At 40.3% G+C, this 22,718-nt stretch overlaps 1 protein-coding gene across 1 annotated transcript in view; it reads left to right on the top strand.

The window, feature by feature from the left end:
* Positions 1-21,890, top strand: part of LOC102806195 (rap1 GTPase-GDP dissociation stimulator 1-B-like) — a 48,286-nt gene extending 26,396 nt beyond the window's left edge. Inside the window, exons 4-16 of the mRNA XM_085493993.1 lie at positions 79-204; positions 3,150-3,275; positions 3,883-4,032; positions 4,542-4,670; positions 5,916-6,041; positions 15,782-15,952; positions 16,400-16,531; positions 17,085-17,225; positions 18,565-18,690; positions 18,847-18,949; positions 19,052-19,215; positions 21,059-21,187; positions 21,328-21,890. Coding sequence (XP_085350119.1) covers positions 79-204; positions 3,150-3,275; positions 3,883-4,032; positions 4,542-4,670; positions 5,916-6,041; positions 15,782-15,952; positions 16,400-16,531; positions 17,085-17,225; positions 18,565-18,690; positions 18,847-18,949; positions 19,052-19,215; positions 21,059-21,187; positions 21,328-21,449 — 1,745 coding nt within the window. The 3' untranslated portion in view covers positions 21,450-21,890. The remainder of the gene's footprint in view (positions 1-78; positions 205-3,149; positions 3,276-3,882; positions 4,033-4,541; positions 4,671-5,915; positions 6,042-15,781; positions 15,953-16,399; positions 16,532-17,084; positions 17,226-18,564; positions 18,691-18,846; positions 18,950-19,051; positions 19,216-21,058; positions 21,188-21,327) is intronic.
* The last annotated feature ends 828 nt before the right edge of the window (positions 21,891-22,718 follow it).

Below are 22,718 nucleotides of genomic sequence, written 5' to 3'. Positions count from 1 at the left end.
ATAATTTGTTAATTCAAGCAACAATTTATAAAGTTATTCATTCTCTTACTTAGAATGTGTTTTTTTGTTTTGCTAAAGCCTCTGTGAGTAACAAGCTATGTTCATTGAATGTATTGGAAGTAATCGCTAAGCAGCTAGAGGTCTCTAAGGATATTGCATGCTTGGCTAAGATGTCACAGTTAGTTGCAGAAATGACGAAAACTGGTGAGTCCTTATTGTATTTATCATGATATAGACGGTATGGTTACAAACAACATCCCCAGCATTTAGTCATGACAGAGACCTATATTGTTCTTTCAGATCAGATTTAAAGAGGCCGACTGGTGGCCATTTTGTTTATACAAATCCAGTTCCAGGGCCATATCTCTGACATGATTTGATCATGGCAATGCAAATACACAGTTTTTTTTCACTTGATACCCGATTTTTCTGTCGATATTTGTGTGATTCACTGTGACTAATAGGAGTGGTGCATAATTGAATTTAAAAGAATAGGTGACTTCAGTATGATGACTGTAGATATTCTATTTATTGCATCAAGCAAAAACCCTATAATGAATATACAAATAAATCAAATGTTAGAAATAAATAAAAATATTACATAATGAATATTAATGTTGCAATACATGTACAGAAATAATTATATTCTAAAGGTACTAATAATTCTTTCAGGTCAATAATGTTAGTAATTTTTTTAGAAAATATTCTTACCAGTACCGGGGGTAATGTCAAAAAGTACATGTATTTCACTCACCCTATGCAGCCGGTAACATCACTGGTGATAATAAATAATTTTTTTGACAGATAATATGTAACTTGATTTATCAACTGTTTACCAGGGTAACTTTATGCTCCCCTTTCTACATCAATAGCTCAAAAAATTACTAAAAGTTAAGTTAGCAGGTAGTTGCGTGCAAAAATGTTGTAGCCCAAAGTATTGATATACCGGGTAAATAAAAACAAAAACTCTGTGAGATTTCAAAAGCTAATTGACAAAAGTTTGCTTTTGGGCCATGAATGTTGTACAAGATAAGAATATTAAAAATATGATTTACGATATAGAATAAGTATAAATGACAAAAGATTAATTGCAAATAAAATTAAAGCTGCAAGCAGCGTCACAGGGGCCCAAGTATACATGCCATAAATAATGAGGTCAAATGATACACAATTAGTTTGAATGATTAGTACCATGAGGTCGAAATGCAGTTGGTTCCATATATTTATTTGAGATATAAAGGTTATTAATGTATGGTCATCTGTTATTTTAATCAAATCTCTTGTTCAACATTGTCATAATAACACAGGATTCATCATTCTAACTACAACAGTGCTTGAGTTATAATAGTTATGATTATTAATGAGGTTAGAAGCCCCCACCCCATGCAGTTGGTTCCATATATTTATTTGAGATATTAATGTTATGAATATTAATGAGTTCACATGACCATAAATGGTCATCTGTTATTTTAATCAAGTCTCATGTTCATTGTTGTCATAATAACACAGGATTCATCTTCTTAACTGCAAAAGTGTTTGAGATACAACGATTATGCATATTAATGAGCTCACATGACCATATATGGTCATCTGTTATTTTATTCAAATCTCTTGTTTAACATCATCATAATAACACAGGTTTCATCTTCCTACCTGCAACAGTGCTTGAGATATAACCGTTATGCATATTAATGAGTTCACATGACCATATATGGTCATATGTTATTTTAATCAAATCTCAGGTTCACTGTTGTCATGATAACACAGGAATCATCTTCCTACCTGCAACAGTGCTTGAGATATAACAGTTATGCATATTAATGAGTTCACATGATCATATATGGTAATCTGTTATTTTAATGAAATTGCTTGTTCACTGTTGTCATGATAACACAGGAATCATCTTCCTAACTGCAACAGTGCTTGAGATATAGCAGCTATGCATATTAATGAGGTTAGAAGCCCCCCCACCCCATGGGCGTGTAGCCACATGACCTAGCCATATGCCATTCAGGGGAAAGAATGTATCTAAAGAGTAGAATACACATACAAAATTTTATTCCAATCGGACTAATACAAAACATGTAGTTGCATAATTTCTATTTTCACAAAATCCAAGATGGCGGACAAACCACGTGACTGATCAAAATAATATTATTTTTCTCGTATGGAGCTAAGGCCAGGCATGGTAAATATAAAAACATCTCATAGATTCGTTGACTCACCTCTGAGAAACAAATGCCCAAACTTTTAATCAATTTTGCTTAAAATCCAAGATGGCGGCCAAACCATGTGACTGATCTGAAATTTTTTTTAGGTTTCTGAAAGGGTTAGTTAGAGACATGCCATGACGCAATATTTGAGATAATCGCTCAAGTGCGGCATGAGTAAAAAACTACTTCCTGTTGAGAACAAACCCAAAATGGCGGCCAAACCACGTGACCAATCATAATGAATTTCTCAAATCTAAATCTGCTCCATATGTAGAAGCTAAGTACTGAATATGAGAACATTTTACTTGGCGGTTCTGAAGAAGAAGATTTTTAAGTGTTTTTTGCCGTTTTTAGGAAAAACAAAATGGCGGGAAAAGTCACATGACCGCTAAAGTTTTTATTTCTGATATTTATTACACATGAGTTGTACTATATACCATAAAAAAATCTAGACGCCTAGACCCTCAGAAAGTGGTCAAACAGCCACTTCCGGTTTTATTTCAATCCAATATGGCTGCCAAACTAATTGGCCAATCAAAATTCTGAAAGCATGTTGCACCAGTTCACATTAGGGACTATCAGTATAGAGCATTATTAGACTATTCCATTCAGCGGTTTTCTCAAACGGCTTGACGAAAAAAGTTACGGAAGAAAGAAGAAAGAAAGAAGAAAAAACCGAACAATAAGAATAGGGGCCACGCCCTACAGGCTTGGGCCCCTAAAAATATGACTACAGTTGTAGATGTCCAAAACAGTGCCCTCACATTAGTCCCTTTATTTTTTTGACAAGGGTATAATTTTAGAAATGCATGCAAATATTTGTGGCAACGACTAGACTGTACTTTCCATATTCACCTAATTTGATTAAAAAGAAAGAATAATAGAAAATGTCCCTTTTTATGGAAATTCATTTTACCAATTTTTCTCATTTTGTAGAGTCTATTCGTAAGCCATGTGTGGAGGCTGGTCTGATTCCACCATTGGTTAATATAATGAATCATGAAGACACAGAGGTTGTATTACAGACATCAAGAGCTCTGGGCAATATATGTTTTGATAATGGTATGAGATTTTTAGAGAATACCACAAAGTATGAACAAAGGCAGTACAGAAATTGTATCAATCGACATGTACAGTTGTAGCAGAGACTGATATGTGACTCCCTGTGCTGCCTGAATGCATACTTTGCAGTATTCTCTTGATAATTTTAATCTGTTTTTCTTTTTTGTAGTAATAATTTGATTATAGCGCAAAATGGCAGCAAAAATATTTAGCATAGTACAAATGTTTGTATTTAGTGAGGAATTCTTTTTTTTCATTTCCTATGTAAATTGTTTGAAAGTCACACCTTTTATTTTGGACAAGTCAGTGTTGGGGACTATAGTTCATGTTCAGACATAGTTCAAAAACAGTTATTTAATTTTTGATTCTGTTTGTGTGTCTGTTAAAGGTTATCACATATATGTATAACAAGCACTTGCGTGTATGGTAGATGTGTGGTCTACAGTCAAAATATGTCATATTTCAATAATCCAGTATACTTTATATGCAACTGTTTGTTTATATGTGTTTCTATTAGAGATGTAATAGCAAGAATTTTGTATGATTTTGACATCTATTTGGCTCGATTTGGCTTTATTTAATCAGCATTATTTTCCACTGTATGCAGATGAGGCAAGAGCTTTGATAGACCAATCAGGAGGCTTGGAAAAGTTAATGGATTTGATGAAAAATAGGTGTTTATCTACAAGTGACAATGCAAATCAGAAACTTAGAGTTGTTGTCTGTGGACATTTACTGAACCTAACAAATTCTAATGGTAAGATTTCTCTTTGAGTTCAGTCATTTTTATCAACTTTATTCTTTTCAACACTATGCTGCTACATTGAACCAAATGGACATCATTCATTGGCTACAGGTCAATTAACATCTTAACAGTAACAACAGAAAGTTCTTGTTTTTTCTAATCAATTAAGGGTGCTAAAGACTTCTTGATTGTGAGACATTGTAAATAAATAAAAAGTTTTAAGTTCAGTAGGTTGGTTGGTTTATTTATTTATTTTACTCTGAATATCTGCGAGAGAAAAATGAATAGGGAGAATGACATGAAAAATGTTTTCATTCATTCATTCAATCAGAGAACTTGGGGGAACGACAGATTAAAAAAAAGAAAACAAAATTAAAGAAAAAAAGCAAACTTTTGTTTTCAAATGACATTATCCTGAAATAAAAATAATTGGCTCAAAACTAAGTGAAGAAAAATAAAGTTTGTCTGGTTTTCTACCATTCCTTCTGTTAATGGTCAGACCTTTATGTGTTTGTTTTCAGAGAGCATTCATAGTAAAATTTTCTCCCTTGGTGCAATATCAGCTTTACAAGAGTTTTTATCTAAGTTTTCAAATGACGTGTCTTTATGTGAAATGGTTCTTTTATGTTTAGATAGTCTTCTAGAAACAGGTAAGAATTCAGTTTTATTTTTCTTTAAAAACATGAGAAGGAAAGTTTTCTTGTGGTTGAGACAACTAATTTAATTTCAGTGAAATTAGTACAAAATTGAGGACTAGATTATGCCGTACTTGTCCGACTCAGCACCTATGCTCTACTAAACCTGCTTTTTGACCATTGTTTGACTTTTTCAAATACTGGTAATCAAATTTATGTAATACAACGTTGATAACGACCGCAGTGAATGCGAACGTGAAGACCAACGTAACCCTGCGTAAACTACGATTCCACAATGACCTGTCAACAACCACGAAAGACAGTAAATATTTCATTCCATATTCAGTTTATCTTTCATAAAATACTACATGTATTTACCTTATTTTTAAAAAAACATGCCGTTTTTTGCTAAAATCAATTTCCAAGAGATCATACTTCAACATCTATAATTCACTTCCTCATTGCGTTAATGCTTTTGGGAATTCCCGGAGAATCGCATCAGTACAATTTTAACACTGCATTCTGATTGGTTAATAACAGAATTGACCTAGCAGGTCAAAGGTCGATGTTGCAGGTCAAGTCATGCAGGAAAACATGGCGTACTTATCCCTCTAATCTGGCTCATGATGAACAAAATTATGTTTTGTCTAGTTGTTTGAGTTGAGTGCTTGGCTAAGTGCTCTCCTCCCCCCAAAAAACATGATTTATGAGCTGTGTAATTGTACTATTCTGTTTAGTTACAAAGAATAAGACAAATTTGAGCAACAAAATGTTGGCTTCTCTGTTAACTCACAAGCAATGATGTGCGCAAGTTGTGTCACATGACACTCTGCCAAACATGAGCCAAGTTTGCTTAAAAAGACTAAAATTACTGCATATCATGACAGTAGAATATAATAATATTTCAAGTTTTCCAGCTTCATTCTCTGTTGTTCAGTCATTTAATTTGCTATTATATAGTCCTGAATTTCAATTATGAACTAAAATGAAGGACATAACAGTTAACCTCACAATGAAAATTTCATTGGAAAATATATATATATATATATATAATATATATATTAAGTCTATCCTTGTATGATTATTTGATATTCAGTAGTGCCGAGAATATGCACAGACATAAATTTTAATCATTACTATTCATCAAAGATAAAGGTTGGCATCTCTGTGTTTGGGTGTTTATCATATTGTAGTTTTCTATACACTTCTCTGAAATTGAATATTAATGTCACTTAAAGCTAGTTTTTCAACAATTCACAGAAAGTGGAAGAATGGAGTTGTCCTCGAGTGGAATTATTGAAATCTTGGTTCAGCTTTTACAACAACATGATGATGAAGAGATTCATGAAACCATATTAGAAATTATATCAGTGCTTGCAGAGAATGGTAAGAAATGAGGCTACAGTACTCATTTCGCCCAACCTTCCGCTTTTACTGCTTTTTAATAGACTTAATTTCTGATTGCGTATGACCGGAAACCGGCCGCATTTTTAGCTCGTTCGCTCAATGAAAACACTTACTGCTCGCCCAAACACTGATCACTGACACATGAGTGGTCGAAAAGGTGGTTTTGATAGTAAAGGGTAAAAATACAACTAGTATTAACTATTATTAAATTCTGAACGACACTTCAAATCTAATAGTTGTATGACACTTGTATCGTTAACGAAAGCAACTGAACTGGGACCTCTTGTTACGTGATTTGGGTGCTTGTTTATAATGTAATAGTTTATTTTATTTTAATGAAACAGTTGCGTGAAAAAAGCATAGCTAACTCCTAAAATATTGATTAATTTCTAAAATAACCATATCAAAACCATGTCGATCCACAGGCGATAGGTCTGGTAAAATTTGACATCCAATTTCCAAAATAGCCAGCATCAGTGAATGAGCTCAATCTATACGTACTGTAAAAGTATTTCTACACAAAATATTTTCAACTAAAAATGGCCACATGCCCTGAAAAAATCGAACAGAGCTTGACACGTATGAATAATTTATTGGGCTTCAGAAAAAAAATGTGTCAAATTTAGTTATAGCCATAAATATTTGGTGACCAGTCAATGAACAATTCGAAAATCATGATTCACACGGAAGTCCTTCGGTACTGAAAATCATCGACCTTACTCTGGTTTACCTTATTTCACAACTTGAAAAAGAAAACTGATTTGCTGTGGACTCTAATGTATATCAGCCTAGTTTTTTTTCTTTATGAACTAAGGTCAAATCCCACATACACCAATGTTTTTCAGTGAAGAACAATGTGAATCAACGCCAGAAATTGTATGGTACAACAACCCTGCAATTAGCGTCAAATATGCTTTGTTACAACATCATTGATTGGCTGAAAGTCACCTGATCGGAGCACGACCTGGGTCACAGAACCATATTTGTCTGAATTAGAAACAGGACTTTGCAAGAGACCCACATTTTCAACCATTTTTAGCGCGGAAGTTGCCAACAAATGTCGAAAAACTCATGAGTTTTATGGATTCAAATAAAATAAAACGATTTCTAAGAATGATTATTAATATATTCCCGATGCTTTCAAGAAATGGCTAGTTGAATTTGCATCGACTTTAAGGCGACTGAAACAACTCTAGCTCTGTCGTAGTTTGGCAATGTATGTATATATATATATACATGTATAATAATACTTGTTTAATTATTTGGGTTTTCAGCTCACAAATTACTGGACATGATCCCCATGAATCACTATCAATGTTTGTTCAATGTCACAGAACCATATTTGTCTGAATTAGAAACAGGACTTTGCAAGAGACCCACATTTTCAACCATTTTTAGCGCGGAAGTTGCCAACAAATGTCGAAAAACTCATGAGTTTTATGGATTCAAATAAAATAAAACGATTTCTAAGAATGATTATTAATATATTCCCGATGCTTTCAAGAAATGGCTAGTTGAATTTGCATCGACTTTAAGGCGACTGAAACAACTCTAGCTCTGTCGTAGTTTGGCAATGTATGTATATATATATATACATGTATAATAATACTTGTTTAATTATTTGGGTTTTCAGCTCACAAATTACTGGACATGATCCCCATGAATCACTATCAATGTTTGTTCTGTCTCGGCTGATTGTGTTGAATGCGGGACGTTGGGACTGACGGCCATCCTAAACTCCATTCTGTCTCGGCTGGTTGTGTTGAATGCGGGACGTTGGGACTGACGGCCGTCCTAAACTCCATTCTGTCTCGGCTGATTGTGTTGAATGCGGGACGTTGGGACTGACGGCCGTCCTAAACTTCATTCTGTCTCGGCTGATTGTGTTGAATGCGGGACGTTGGGACTGACGGCCGTCCTAAACTCCATTCTGTCTCGACTGATTGTGTTGAATGCGGGACGTTGGGACTGACGGCCGTCCTAAACTCAATTCTGTCCTAAACTCCATTCTGTCTCGGCTGATTGTGTTGAATGCGGGACGTTGGGACTGACGGCCGTCCTAAACTCCATTCTGTCTCGGCTGATTGTGTTGAATGCGGGACGTTGGGACTGACGGCTGTCCTAAACTCCATTCTGTCTCGGCTGATTGTGTTGAATGCGGGACGTTGGGACTGACGGCCGTCCTAAACTCCATTCTGTCTCGGCTGATTGTGTTGAATGCGGGAAGTTGGGACTGACGGCCGTCCTAAACTCCATTCTGTCTCGGCTGATTGTGTTGAATGCGGGACGTTGGGACTGACGGCCGTCCTAAACTCCATTCTGTCTCGGCTGATTGTGTTGAATGCGGGACGTTGGGACTGACGGCCGTCCTAAACTCCATTCTGTCTCGGCTGATTGTGTTGAATGCGGGACGTTGGGACTGATGGCCGTCCTAAACTCCATTCTGTCTCGGCTGATTGTGTTGAATGCGGGACGTTGGGACTGATGGCCGTCCTAAACTCCATTCTGTCTCGGCTGATTGTGTTGAATGCGGGACGTTGGGACTGACGGCCGTCCTAAACTCCATTCTGTCTCGGCTGATTGTGTTGAATGCGAGACGTTGGGACTGACGGCCGTCCTAAACTCCATTCTGTCTCGGCTGATTGTGTTGAATGCGGGACGTTGGGACTGACGGCCGTCCTAAACTCCATTCTGTCTCGGCTGATTGTGTTGAATGCGGGACGTTGGGACTGATGGCCGTCCTAAACTCCATTCTGTCTCGGCTGATTGTGTTGAATGCGGGACGTTGGGACTGATGGCCGTCCTAAACTCCATTCTGTCTCGGCTGATTGTGTTGAATGCGGGACGTTGGGACTGACGGCCGTCCTAAACTCCATTCTGTCTCGGCTGATTGTGTTGAATGCGGGAAGTTGGGACTGACGGCCGTCCTAAACTCCATTCTGTCTCGGCTGATTGTGTTGAATGCGGGACGTTGGGACTGACGGCCGTCCTAAACTCCATTCTGTCTCGGCTGATTGTGTTGAATGCGGGATGTTGGGACTGACGGCCGTCCTAAACTCCATTCTGTCTCGGTTGATTGTGTTGAATGCGGGACGTTGGGACTGACGGCCGTCCTAAACTCCATTCTGTCTCGGCTGATTGTGTTGAATGCGGGATTTTGGGACTGACGGCCGTCCTAAACTCCATTCTGTCTCGGCTGATTGTGTTGAATGCAGGACGTTGGGACTGACGGCCGTCCTAAACTCCATTCTGTCTCGGCTGATTGTGTTGAATGCGGGACGTTGGGACTGACGGCCGTCCTAAACTCCATTCTGTCTTGGCTGATTGTGTTGAATGCGGGACGTTGGGACTGACGGCCGTCCTAAACTCCATTCTGTCTCGGCTGATTGTGTTGAATGTGGGATGTTGGGACTGACGGCCGTCCTAAACTCCATTCTGTCCCGGCTGATTGTGTTGAATGCGGGACGTTGGGACTGACGGCCGTCCTAAACTCCATTCTGTCTCGGCTGATTGTGTTGAATGCGGGACGTTGGGACTGACGGCCGTCCTAAACTCCATTCTGTCTCAGCTGATTGTGTTGAATGCGGGACGTTGGGACTGACTGCCATCCTAAACTCCATTCTGTCTCGGCTGATTGTGTTGAATGCGGGACGTTGGGACTGACGGCCGTCCTAAACTCCATTCTGTCTCGACTGATTGTGTTGAATGCGGGACGTTGGGACTGACGGCCGTCCTAAACTCAATTCTGTCCTAAACTCCATTCTGTCTCGGCTGATTGTGTTGAATGCGGGACGTTGGGACTGACGGCCGTCCTAAACTCCATTCTGTCTCGGCTGATTGTGTTGAATGCGGGACGTTGGGACTGACGGCCGTCCTAAACTCCATTCTGTCTCGGCTGATTGTGTTGAATGCGGGACGTTGGGACTGACAGCCGTCCTAAACTCCATTCTGTCTCGGCTGATTGTGTTGAATGCGGGACGTTGGGACTGACGGCCGTCCTAAACTCCATTCTGTCTCGGCTGATTGTGTTGAATGCGGGACGTTGGGACTGACGGCCGTCCTAAACTCCATTCTGTCTCGGCTGATTGTGTTGAATGCGGGACGTTGGGACTGACGACCGTCCTAAACTCCATTCTGTCTCGGCTGATTGTGTTGAATGTGGGACGTTGGGACTGACGGCCGTCCTAAACTCCATTCTGTCTCGGCTGATTGTGTTGAATGCGGGACGTTGGGACTGACGGCCGTCCTAAACTCCATTCTGTCTCGGCTGATTGTGTTGAATGCGGGACGTTGGGACTGACGGCCGTCCTAAACTCCATTCTGTCTCGGCTGATTGTGTTGAATGCGGGACATTGGGACTGACGGCCGTCCTAAACTCCATTCTGTCTCGGCTGATTGTGTTGAATGCGGGACGTTGGGACTGACGGCTGTCCTAAACTCCATTCTGTCTCGGCTGATTGTGTTGAATGCGGGACGTTGGGACTGACGGCTGTCCTAAACTCCCTTCTGTCTCGGCTGATTGTGTTGAATGCGGGACGTTGGGACTGACGGCCGTTCTAAACTCCATTCTGTCTCGGCTGATTGTGTTGAATGCAGGACGTTGGGACTGACGGCCGTCCTAAACTCCATTCTGTCTCGGCTGATTGTGTTGAATGCGGGACGTTGGGACTGACGGCCGTCCTAAACTCAGTATGAAATATGCAAACAAATTATTGGGACACAGCTGACAAACATTCCAAACAATCGTAATTATTAACGAAAGACAATATTTTTCTACATATTTACAAACATACTGTTATGATAAACGTATGTAAAATTAAAAAATACACAAAGAGGTGTAATATTAGGTTTTATTTTAGGCTTAGAAATATTTATTTCACTCAATCCATGCATGGAACTGCCATTTAGCTTCATGGTCCTTCAGCTTGTCTTCGCCTTGGGGGAAAACAACAATAATTATACAAACCGTAAACACATTTTGAAGACTCAAAAATCAGGAAAGAAAACCCAGACAACCATGTTGTACTTGTGTTGAAATACATTTTGTATTTTACGTCAGAATATTGTTTAAAATAAAATATTCAATCCCAGCCAAATCGAGGTCAAAGGGTCAGATTGCGTGCATATAATTATAGAAAGTTAAAACAAAAAGTATTTGAACTTTTGACGGCTGTTCAACATCTATGAAAACCAGAAAGACTATTGTAAGACAATTATTTGTTAGTCCGAAATTTAAATGCAAGCAGACGGGCGGTTATATTTCTGGGTTTGCATGGTTGAAAATAAAGCGGTAATTGTCTGTCGAATTCAACAACTGGTCGCAATAGCCAGCGAAAAAAAACAATTGGAAAGCAGAAGCGGGTGGGAGGTTGGGCAAAATGAGAACTGTATTAGATTCCAAGTAGAGACATGGCTCCTAACACTGTGGTGCCAAATGGAGAGATGGCTCCTAACACTGTGGGGCCAAGTGGAGACATGGCTCCTAACACTGTGGTGCCAAATGGAGAGATGGCTCCTAACACTGTGGGGCCAAGTGGAGACATGGCTCCTAACACTGTGGTGCCAATTGGAGACTTGGCTCTCAACACTGTGGGGCCAAGTGGAGACATGGCTCCTAACACTGTGGGGCCAAGTGGAGACATGGCTCCTAATACTGGTGCCAAGTGGAGACATGGCTCCTAACACTGTGGTGTCAAGTGGAGACATGGCTCCTAACACTGGTGTCAATGGAGACATGGCTCCTAACACTGTGGTGCCAAGTGGAGACATGGCTCCTAACACTGTGGGGCCAAACGGAGAGATGGCTCCTAACACTGTGGGGCCAAGTGGAGACATGGCTCCTAACACTGTGGTGCCAATTGGAGACTTGGCTCTCAACACTGTGGGGCCAAGTGGAGACATGGCTCCTAATACTGGTGCCAAGTGGAGACATGGCTCCTAACACTGTGGTGTCAAGTGGAGACATGGCTCCTAACACTGGTGTCAATGGAGACATGGCTTCTAACACTGTGGTGCCAAGTGGAGACATGGCTCCTAACACTGTGGGGCCAAGTGGAGAGATGGCTCCTAACACTGTGGTGTCAATGGAGACATGGCTCCTAACACTGTGGTGCCAATTGGAGACTTGGCTCTCAACACTGTGGTGCCAAGTGGAGACATGGCTCCTAACACTGTGGTGCCAAGTGGAGACTTGGCTCTCAACACTGTGGGGCCAAGTAGAGACATGGCTCCTAACACTGTGGTGCCAATTGGAGACTTGGCTCTCAACACTGTGGGGCCAAGTAGAGACATGGCTCCTAACACTGTGGTGCCAAGTGGAGACATGGCTCCTAACACTGTGGTGTCAATGGAGACATGGCTCCTAACACTGTGGGGCCAAGTGGAGAGATGGCTCCTAACACTGTGGTGCCAATTGGAGACTTGGCTCTCAACACTGTGGGGCCAAGTAGAGACATGACTCCTAACACTGTGGTGCCAAGTGGAGACATGGCTCCTAACACTGTGGTGCCAAGTAGAGACATGGCTCCTAACACTGTGGTGCCAAGTGGAGACATGGCTCCTAGCACTGTGGTGCCAATTGGAGACTTGGCTCTCAACACTGTGGGGCCAAGTGGAGACATGGCTCCTAACACTGTGGTGCCAAGTGGAGACATGGCTCCTAGCACTGTGGTGCCAAGTGGAGACTTGGCTCTCAACACTGTGGTGCCAAGTGGAGACATGGCTCCTAACACTGTGGGGCCAAGTGGAGACATGGCTCCTAACACTGTGGTGCCAAATGGAGAGATGGCTCCTAACACTGTGGTGCCAATTGGAGAGATGGCTCCTAACACTGTGGTGCCAATTGGAGACTTGGCTCTCAACACTGTGGGGCCAAGTGGAGACATGGCTCCTAACACTGTGGTGCCAAGTAGAGACATGGCTCCTAACACTGTGGTGCCAAGTGGAGACATGGCTCCTAGCACTGTGGTGCCAAGTGGAGACTTGGCTCTCAACACTGTGGTGCCAAGTGGAGACATGGCTCCTAACACTGTGGGGCCAAGTGGAGACATGGCTCCTAACACTGTGGTGCCAAATGGAGAGATGGCTCCTAACACTGTGGTGCCAATTGGAGAGATGGCTCCTAACACTGTGGTGCCAATTGGAGACTTGGCTCTCAACACTGTGGTGCCAAGTAGAGACATGGCTCCTAACACTGTGGTGCCAAGTGGAGACATGGCTCCTAGCACTGTGGTGCCAAGTGGAGACTTGGCTCTCAACACTGTGGTGCCAAGTGGAGACATGGCTCCTAACACTGTGGGGCCAAGTGGAGACATGGCTCCTAACACTGTGGTGCCAAATGGAGAGATGGCTCCTAACACTGTGGTGCCAATTGGAGAGATGGCTCCTAACACTGTGGTGCCAATTGGAGACTTGGCTCTCAACACTGTGGGGCCAAGTGGAGACATGGCTCCTAACACTGTGGTGCCAAGTGGAGACATGGCTTCTAACACTGTGGTGCCAAATGGAGAGATGGCTCCTAACACTGTGGGGCCAAGTGGAGACATGTCTCCTAACACTGTGGTGCCAATTGGAGACTTGGCTCCTAACACTGTGGGGCCAAGTGGAGACATGGCTCCTAACACTGTGGTGCCAAATGGAGAGATGGCTCCTAACACTGTGGGGCCAAGTGGAGACATGGCTCCTAACACTGGTGCCAAGTGGAGACATGGCTCCTAACACTGGTGCCAAGTGGAGACATGGCTCCTAACACTGTGGTGCCAAATGGAGAGATGGCTCCTAACACTGTGGGGCCAAGTGGAGACATGGCTCCTAACACTGTGGTGCCAATTGGAGACTTGGCTCTCAACACTGTTGGGCCAAGTGGAGACATGGCTCCTAACACTGGTGCCAAGTGGAGACATGGCTCCTAACACTGTGGTGCCAAGTGGAGACATGGCTCCTAACACTGTGGTGTCAATGGAGACATGGCTCCTAACACTGTGGTGCCAAGTGGAGACATGGCTCCTAACACTGGTGCCAAGTGGAGACATGGCTCCTAACACTGTGGTGCCAAGTGGAGACATGGCTCCTAACACTGTGGTGCCAAGTGGAGACATGGCTCCTAACACTGTGGTGCCAAGTGGAGACATGGCTCCTAACACTGTGGGGCCAAGTGGAGACATGGCTCCTAACACTGTGCATGGTGCCAAGTGGAGACATGGCTCCTAACACTGTGGTGCCAAGTGGAGACACGACTCCTAACACTGTGGTGTCAATGGAGACATGGCTCCTAACACTGTGGGGCCAAGTGGAGACATGGCTCCTAACACTGTGGTGCCAAGTAGAGACATGACTCCTAACACTGTGGGGTCAAGTGGAGACATGACTCCTAACACTGTGGTGTCAATGGAGACATGGCTTCTAACACTGTGGTGCCAAGTGGAGACATGGCTCCTAACACTGTGGTGCCAAGTGGAGACATGGCTCCTAACACTGTGGTGCCAAGTGGAGACATGGCTCCTAACACTGTGGTGCCAAGTGGAGACATGGCTCCTAACACTGTGGTGTCAATGGAGACATGGCTCCTAACACTGTGGTGCCAAGTGGAGACATGGCTTCTAACACTGTGGTGCCAAGTGGAGACATGGCTCCTAACACTGTGGGGCCAAGTGGAGACATGGCTTCTAACACTGTGGTGCCAAGTGGAGACATGGCTTCTAACACTGTGGTGCCAAGTGGAGACATGGCTCCTAACACTGTGGGGCCAAGTGGAGACATGGCTTCTAACACTGTGGTGCCAAGTGGAGACATGGCTCCTAACACTGTGGTGCCAAGTGGAGACATGGCTCCTAACACTGTGGTGCCAAGTGGAGACATGGCTCCTAACACTGTGGTGTCAATGGAGACATGGCTCCTAACGCTGTGGTGCCAAGTGGAGACATGGCTCCTAACACTGTGGTGCCAAGTGGAGACATGGCTTCTAACACTGTGGTGCCAAGTGGAGACATGGCTCCTAACACTGTGGGGCCAAGTGGAGACATGGCTCCTAACACTGTGGTGCCAAGTAGAGACATGACTTCTAACACTGTGGTGCCAAGTGGAGACATGGCTCCTAACACTGTGGTGCCAAGTACAGACATGACTCCTAACACTGTGGTGCCAAGTAGAGACATGACTTCTAACACTGTGGTACCAAGTGGAGACATGGCTCCTAACACTGTGGTGCCAAGTAGAGACATGACTCCTAACACTGTGGTGCCAAGTAGAGACATGACTTCTAACACTGTGGTGCCAAGTGGAGACATGGCTCCTAACACTGTGGTGCCAAGTAGAGACATGACTCCTAACACTGTGGGGTCAAGTGGAGACATGACTCCTAACACTGTGGTGTCAATGGAGACATGGCTTCTAACACTGTGGTGCCAAGTGGAGACATGGCTCCTAACACTGTGGTGCCAAGTGGAGACATGGCTCCTAACACTGTGGTGCCAAGTGGAGACATGGCTCCTAACACTGTGGGGCCAAGTAGAGACATGGCTTCTAACACTGGTGCCGATGGAGACATGGCTCCTAACAATGTGGTGCCAAATGGAGACATGGCTCCTAACACTGTGGTGCCAATGGAGACTTGGCTGTTGTCAATGTGGTCTCGAGTAGAATCACGCATATTGAATAGCTTATTTACATAACAAAATATGGCATTGTGAAAAAAATGTTCAGTGTTTTTTATCTTGACACAGATCTTGTGAAAGTGAAGTTTTCAAAATATCATTTAGCTGAGATTTTAGCCGGGTTTATGAATTCCCATCGTGGCTACCAAGCCAATTTCTCACACAAAAGTCGCCGAAGCAGTGAAGCATTCAGTTTAGAGAAAGCAGCTACTGACATAATTGTACTCCTGTTAACAGAAGGTGAGAATCGCACAGAATTTACTTACTGTAAAATACTTTATTTTCGCTGGAATTAATTTTCGCTGAAAAGACATTTGGGGTGTTTTGTATGGTATCTATTTTCATTGATCTTTGATGAGTTGAATGTAAAATATATGAAAAAAGGTATATTCGCTGGATTTTATTTTCACTGAATCATTCCTTCAGCGAAAATAGTGAAAATTAATTCCAAGCGAAAATAAAGTATTTTACAGTACTTAAACATATGAAAGTTCAAATTATGACTTCAAAATGTTTGAATTCATCTAAAAGTAGTATCATTCATCAACATCTTGGAATGAGTCAACTCAAACATATCTTATGTCTACCAGATTTAAAGACAAAATATTGAGGAATTATTTATGAAGCATGAAAAAATAATTCTGAAATTATTCAATTTGTTGTCATGGTGATCAATTGTTGTTTTAGATGAAAGTATGAACCTTATTTTTAATAATGGAAATGGACAAGTTTTAAAGGAAGTGATGATATGGTTACAGTCACCTAGCAACCAGAGAAAAATATCTGGTGCCTTAGTTATTGGAAACTTTGCACGAAGTGGTAAGTTATTAGTTTATATAGCATCCTAAACCTTTAAAATGTTCACATTTTATTAGAATGTTGTCAGTTTCTAGTGAGTTATATTCATTAAAGCAGCATGACTTGCACTATTCACTGTTATTTGTTAATCCTTGTAAAGCTGCGTCAAAAATATCATAGTTGACTTCGTAAACACATGATATGTCATGTGATATGTCATGTGACATGTATTTATCCCGGTATGATAATAGTATGCAAATTGCTGGAAGATGAATTTACATATTTATATGGTTAACCACATATATATTCCCAGTGCTGTTTGCATTAAGTATAGCTTAAATTTCTTGACATTTAAACACGTTTCATACAACAAAGGAAATCTTGGCTCTATTTTCATGGATTAAAAATTATCAAAAAATACAGTACATATCTCAAATGTCACACCATATTTGTTTGGTTCAAAATTAGAAATAAGAACTAGAGGTTGGTCATGTCGATGTTGCTATCTTCACTGCTCAAATGAAGTGAACTTGTTGCAAAAGTGAAATTTGTACATGCAATTTTTTTTTTTCAGATGAGCACTGCATAAAACTGGTTGAATGTGGAGTTCTGAAACCATTACAAGATGTTTTACAGACACCAACTGGCTCCACAGAGACAGACATGAAGTTACAGCATGCTGTACTCAGTGCTTTTAGAAATCTTGCTATTCCAGGTAAGAATAGTCAATTTAAAATGAAATTAAAATTAAAAAAAAGTAGTCATTTTGCAAGCCTTTGAATCATGGTTAAAGCTGAAAACAGTATCCGTTCTATAAACACATCTGTATGATGGAGTAGAGGTATATGTAATAACAAACTACAGTGAGTTGTTCTATGGTCGTATAAAAATGAAATAAACTACATTAAGATACAGTTAACCAACTAAACACAGTACAATACAATACGATACAATATGAATATTCACGTGTTATGAACCTATTGCCTAAGTTTAACAATACATGGACAGTGGAGAATGCCCTGTGTCACATTCAGGATAATGAGCTCCGCATTAATCTATAACATACTATTGTCTTGGCAAATATTGCAATTTACGCACTCACGTACAGAAATGCACAACCAAGTTTAGAACACGCACAGGAGCCAGGAGTTTCATCCTCTTGGTGGATTATCTACAAACATACGCGCGTTTTTCCTTTCTGCTTGTTTTGTGCTTTTATTGTTTTAGTTTTCCCTTGGAATTTGGGAGGATGAGGTTATCATGTGCCACAGCAGCCTCCATGTCACCCTTGGGCACAATGAACGCGCGGGTGAACGCAGTGCTTTTCAGCGCTCCCCGAATTATTACAGGTTTGGCCTCACGACTTAGTCGGTTTTCAGTTGTATTGGACATGTCCTGGGTAAGACGTTAAAATTGCATCCGGTTGTGGAGTTTTTGTACTTGGGAGAATGAGGTTACCCCTTGCCACAACTACCTCCAGGTCACCCTTGGGCAAGGTGTAGTACCTGTCAGCCTTGGGTGCCAACTTCCCACATAATAAGTTTGGTTGACATCAGTAAGGGCATACGGTCATAAAAGCCTTGCACCAACTCAGCCTCACGTGTGAGGTATTACCTATTAAAGGCAATGTTTACGTTTATTTAAATATGTATATACATGTATGTGTCCTGGGCAAGATTTTAAACTACATCTGGTTGTGGAGTCTATGGACGTGGGAGAATGAGGTTACCCTTTGCCACAATACAATACAATAGATACTATTGCTAAGAGGTGAAAAATCAAATCAATTAAAATCACATTAAAGTCATAACTATGGTGGAAAGAATATTTTTAATTTTGGTCGAGCTGCTCAGTTCTTATTCCTGAACAATATTTCATAATTGCTTCGAATTTTTCCAGTTCATTTTTTCCATGTGGACCTGCTCTTTGTCATTCTGCTGGTATGTAGCATACTCATTTATGCTACATTTGTTGACATGTTTTTATATAAATGTATGCAGGTCAATAGGACTCAATAAAACATTTAAACATTTTTAATTTTTTTGTCTTTTCAGCTGTTAACAAAGCTATCATGTTGAAGTGTGGCGTTCTAGACACTGTGCTGTCACTGATTAGAACAGACATGACACCAGTGCAGTTTAAACTACTAGCTACAATTCGAATGTTAGTGGATGGACAAGGTAAACATGTGATGTGCATGTGATTATTTATATGAAACATATGATTTTGAAACTGTGGTCATGTGATTGCCATCGTGTTTAGAAATTGTGCAAAATGTCAAAACAATTTACAAAATGTATTTTAATAATCATTATTTTTAATTTGATTTAAATTAGCAAGTGCTGCTGTACAGGTAGGAGGAAATCGTGCAATTGTGAAACGAATCGTTGAGTTATGTGATGCACCAGACCATGCAGGAGTGGCAGGTGAAGCTAACAGGTAAGTTATCTCATGAATTAATTTCAAACTAACAGAAGGGACAATGAATTTCAAGTAGATGGTTAACTATTCCCTCTTGAATTCTTTTTTTTTTTTGCACAGACTAATTGCAGCACTCGTCAAGAATTCTAGTTCCATCGATGTGATGGAGGTAATTGTCAGCTCAGATGGGTTGCCACATGCAGTAACCATGGCAACATCTGAATACATGCTTATGCAGAATGAGGCATTGGTTGCCATGACATTGATTGCATCACAAACTCTGGGTGAGTGAAAAGTGTAATTAACAATCAACATCATTAAGCAGTCATGAATAATAAAAAAATGCACATCTGACATAATCCTAATATCAGTAAAAAAAACGGGGACTTATAATTTGGTCTCCGTTCGTCCGCGCGTCCGTCCGGAGTCATATCTCAGAATCCCTTGGACCGATTCCATTCATTCTTTGCATGTGCCTAGTACTTTATGTGGGACATATGCCCATGCAGTGGTTTAGCGATTCGCTTCACAATGGCCGACTGGCAGCCATCTTGTTTTTTGAAAATGTTGTATTTTGGACATGCTTTGTCAGTTTTCATTCAAACTTGGTACATAGATCATACACACTAGGATACATGTCCATGACGATTTATTTCACAATTGGATCAAAGATTGCTGACTGGTAGCCATCTTGTTTTTTGAAAATGTTGTATTTTGGACATGCTTTGTTAGTTTTCATTCAAATTTAGTACATAGATCATACATGTTAGGATACATGTCCCCGACCATTCGTGAGTTCCCAAGTCTGTCCGTCCGTGTGTCCGTCCGTCCGTGTGTCAGTCTGTCCAGAGTCGTATTTCAGAATCCTGTGGACGGATTTCGTTCATTCTTTGCATGTGCCTAGTACTTTATGTGGGACATATGCACATGCAGTGGTTTACTGATTCGATTCAAAATGGCCGACTGGCAGCCATCTTGTTTTTTGAAAATGTTGTATTTTGGACATGCTTTGTCAGTTGTCATTCAAACTTGGTACATAGATTATACATGTTAGGATACATGTCCATGACGATTTACTGCGCAATTGGATCAAAGATGGTTGACTGGCAGGCATCTTGTTTTGTTTTCTTTATGCGGTATCTTGGACGTGCTCTGTCAGTTTTCATTCAAATTTGGCACATGTACTTTATACATGTTAGGATGCATGTCCATGACAATTTGTTTCAAAATCTGGTCAAGGATGGCCGATTGACAGCCATCTGACTTTTTGGCCTTACTACTGTATTTCCACAATTTATGTACCATTTTCATTCGTATTTGGCACATACATCATACATATCAGTGTGTTTCATAATCAGATCAAAGATGGCTGAATAACGGCTGTTTTTTTCATTTTTGGCCATATTACTACTACACGGAACACATGTTTGATGTAAATAAACAATCTGTTGTATACGCCACTTGGAACTCAAGTTTCACGGACATGCTCGCGACAACCTCTCCGCTTTAATATGACGAGCACAAAGATAACTTTCGAAAATTTAACGGGGACTGTGTCATTTTCAATGACTTGTTTATTGTCAGGGTTTAATTTACAATTTGTGATTTTTACCAATTAAAAAAATAAAGACATAATGGTATGAATGTATAGATCTCCCTTTTAATACTTGAATGCATTCTCAACCATTCCTGCATTGCATATGAACTCAGAAAATTCTAAATAAATCATATTTTCCAGTGATACATTGTACAATACAATCAATTTGTGTCACAATTATCATCACTATAGTAATCAGATAATGTCCTTCCCAACAAATTCCAAGCACACAATGCTAACGGTTTTGAAAGGTTCACTGGCATATCTACTGTACAATGCGTTATTCAATGCACAATATCACAACAAACTGTAGGCAACAAGGTTTGGTACATTGGCTTCTAACAGTCCCAATAAGTGCAAATGTATGTATTTAATGCTAAACTAAAAGTAATAACGCATAGTCTCCGACTAAGAACTAATTACAAGTGTATTTAAGCTATTTCGGGTTTATTTAAGTTTATACCACAGAACTGAACTATGTGCACCTTGACATTGGGTTACATGCAAATACCTATTATTTATTTTATCAGAGACTACAGAGTCTGTTTTCATCAGCTGTAATATAACTCAGTTATTACAAAGATTGTTGTCAGAATCTGATACGCAGCCAGAAGTCACGGTTAATGTGTTGACGTTGACAGAAATGTTTCTACAATCTGGTAAGTTAATTAAATACAAAGTCAGGTGGGCAGCCATTTTGTTTTTTGTGTTCATTCATGAACAACTTATATTTTATTTAAAGTTACAGACAATACATAATGTTCTCTCATGCATGTTGAATGAATTTCCATTTTTGCAGCAACTCTGAAAAAACTTATCAAGGAAAATGGAATCGATAGCATTGTTAAAAAGCTTTGTTCCCATGACAATCACCTGATTAAAGACAAAGCTAAAGTGGTTCATCATAAAATGAAATCATGAAAAATAATGCCAACTGTAAAGGCTATCAAGGACTATGAAAGATGTGCATGTGATTGAGGCATGACTATCACATGGTATCATGTGACAGGGAAGTGATCATCACATGATTGGAGAGTGACTGTCATATGATCCAGATTCAACGATTGTAGAAGCTAATTTGTAAAAACAAATGAGAGTAGAACCAATGGTCAGAAGTCATTGAAAGAATGCTTGAATCTACAGTAAAACTGGAAGTTCTGATGAAATGGAAAAGGATTTATTCAGTGTTGAGTGCCGACACAGATGTATCACCGTGTATTAATCTGTGATATCTGCTGATTTATTAAGTCAATAAATTTAAGCTTGGTAGATATATGCAAAATATAATTATTCATACTATGCACATAGTGCACAACTGTACAATGTATGTAAATTTGAAGCAAGATCAAGTTTGCAAATTTTTACTTGTTTTTATTACCAAGTGGTGTCTTCAAATATATACACGTATAATATGCTAATGTGATATTGTGCATTTTACTATGCGCATAATTTATTACAGATTGAGACATTGGCTTCCATTCTCTAGCCATAATGTTGATGCAATTCTTTCATGATTTTCTGTATTTTGTAATATTTCTGTAAACTAGTAGCTAGCATTCTCATATTTCTTGAGAAATGGAAATGTACCATAATAGTAAAAAAAGGGCATGGGGGTAAATAATGTCCAAATTATTGTACAACTTTTATTTGTGGTATTTATTAGAATCTATATTTTGGAAAATGAATCAAATATTGTGCAAAAATTGCATAGAACACAATCATAGAAATACTAAATATATTCTATGTCACTACGCAATATTTTGTTTGAGGAAACTCAACCATAAAAGCAATCAAAACGTTATACCAGCTTGTCAAAATTCCATCTTCTTATGGAAGTGTATGAGTGAGTCATATCAGCTCAATAAAATTATAGTGAATATGAATTAACCAAGGCTTTCTTAGAGGCTTAGGAAAAAATCAAAACCATTCATTGTTACTTTCATTAATTGATCTTCCCACAGTGAAGTTAAAAGATTATGCATTATTTAAGTTTTACAAATCTTTGTCACATTTTGCGTGATTGTGGCATGGCTATCACCTGATGTTCATGTGATTGTTGCATGGCTATCACCTGGTGTCCATGTGATTGTGGCATGGCTATCACCTGATGTTCATGTGATTGTGGCATGGCTATCACCTGGTGTTCATGTGATTGTTGCATGGCTATCACCTGGTGTTCATGTGATTGTT

The sequence above is a fragment of the Saccoglossus kowalevskii genome, chromosome 19 (genome assembly GCF_978046115.1).
Source record: "Saccoglossus kowalevskii chromosome 19, keSacKowa6.1, whole genome shotgun sequence".
In the NCBI taxonomy this organism is placed as follows: domain Eukaryota; kingdom Metazoa; phylum Hemichordata; class Enteropneusta; family Harrimaniidae; genus Saccoglossus; species Saccoglossus kowalevskii.
Note: the sequence above shows the minus strand (reverse complement) of the source record. Positions and strands in the feature narration are given on the sequence as shown.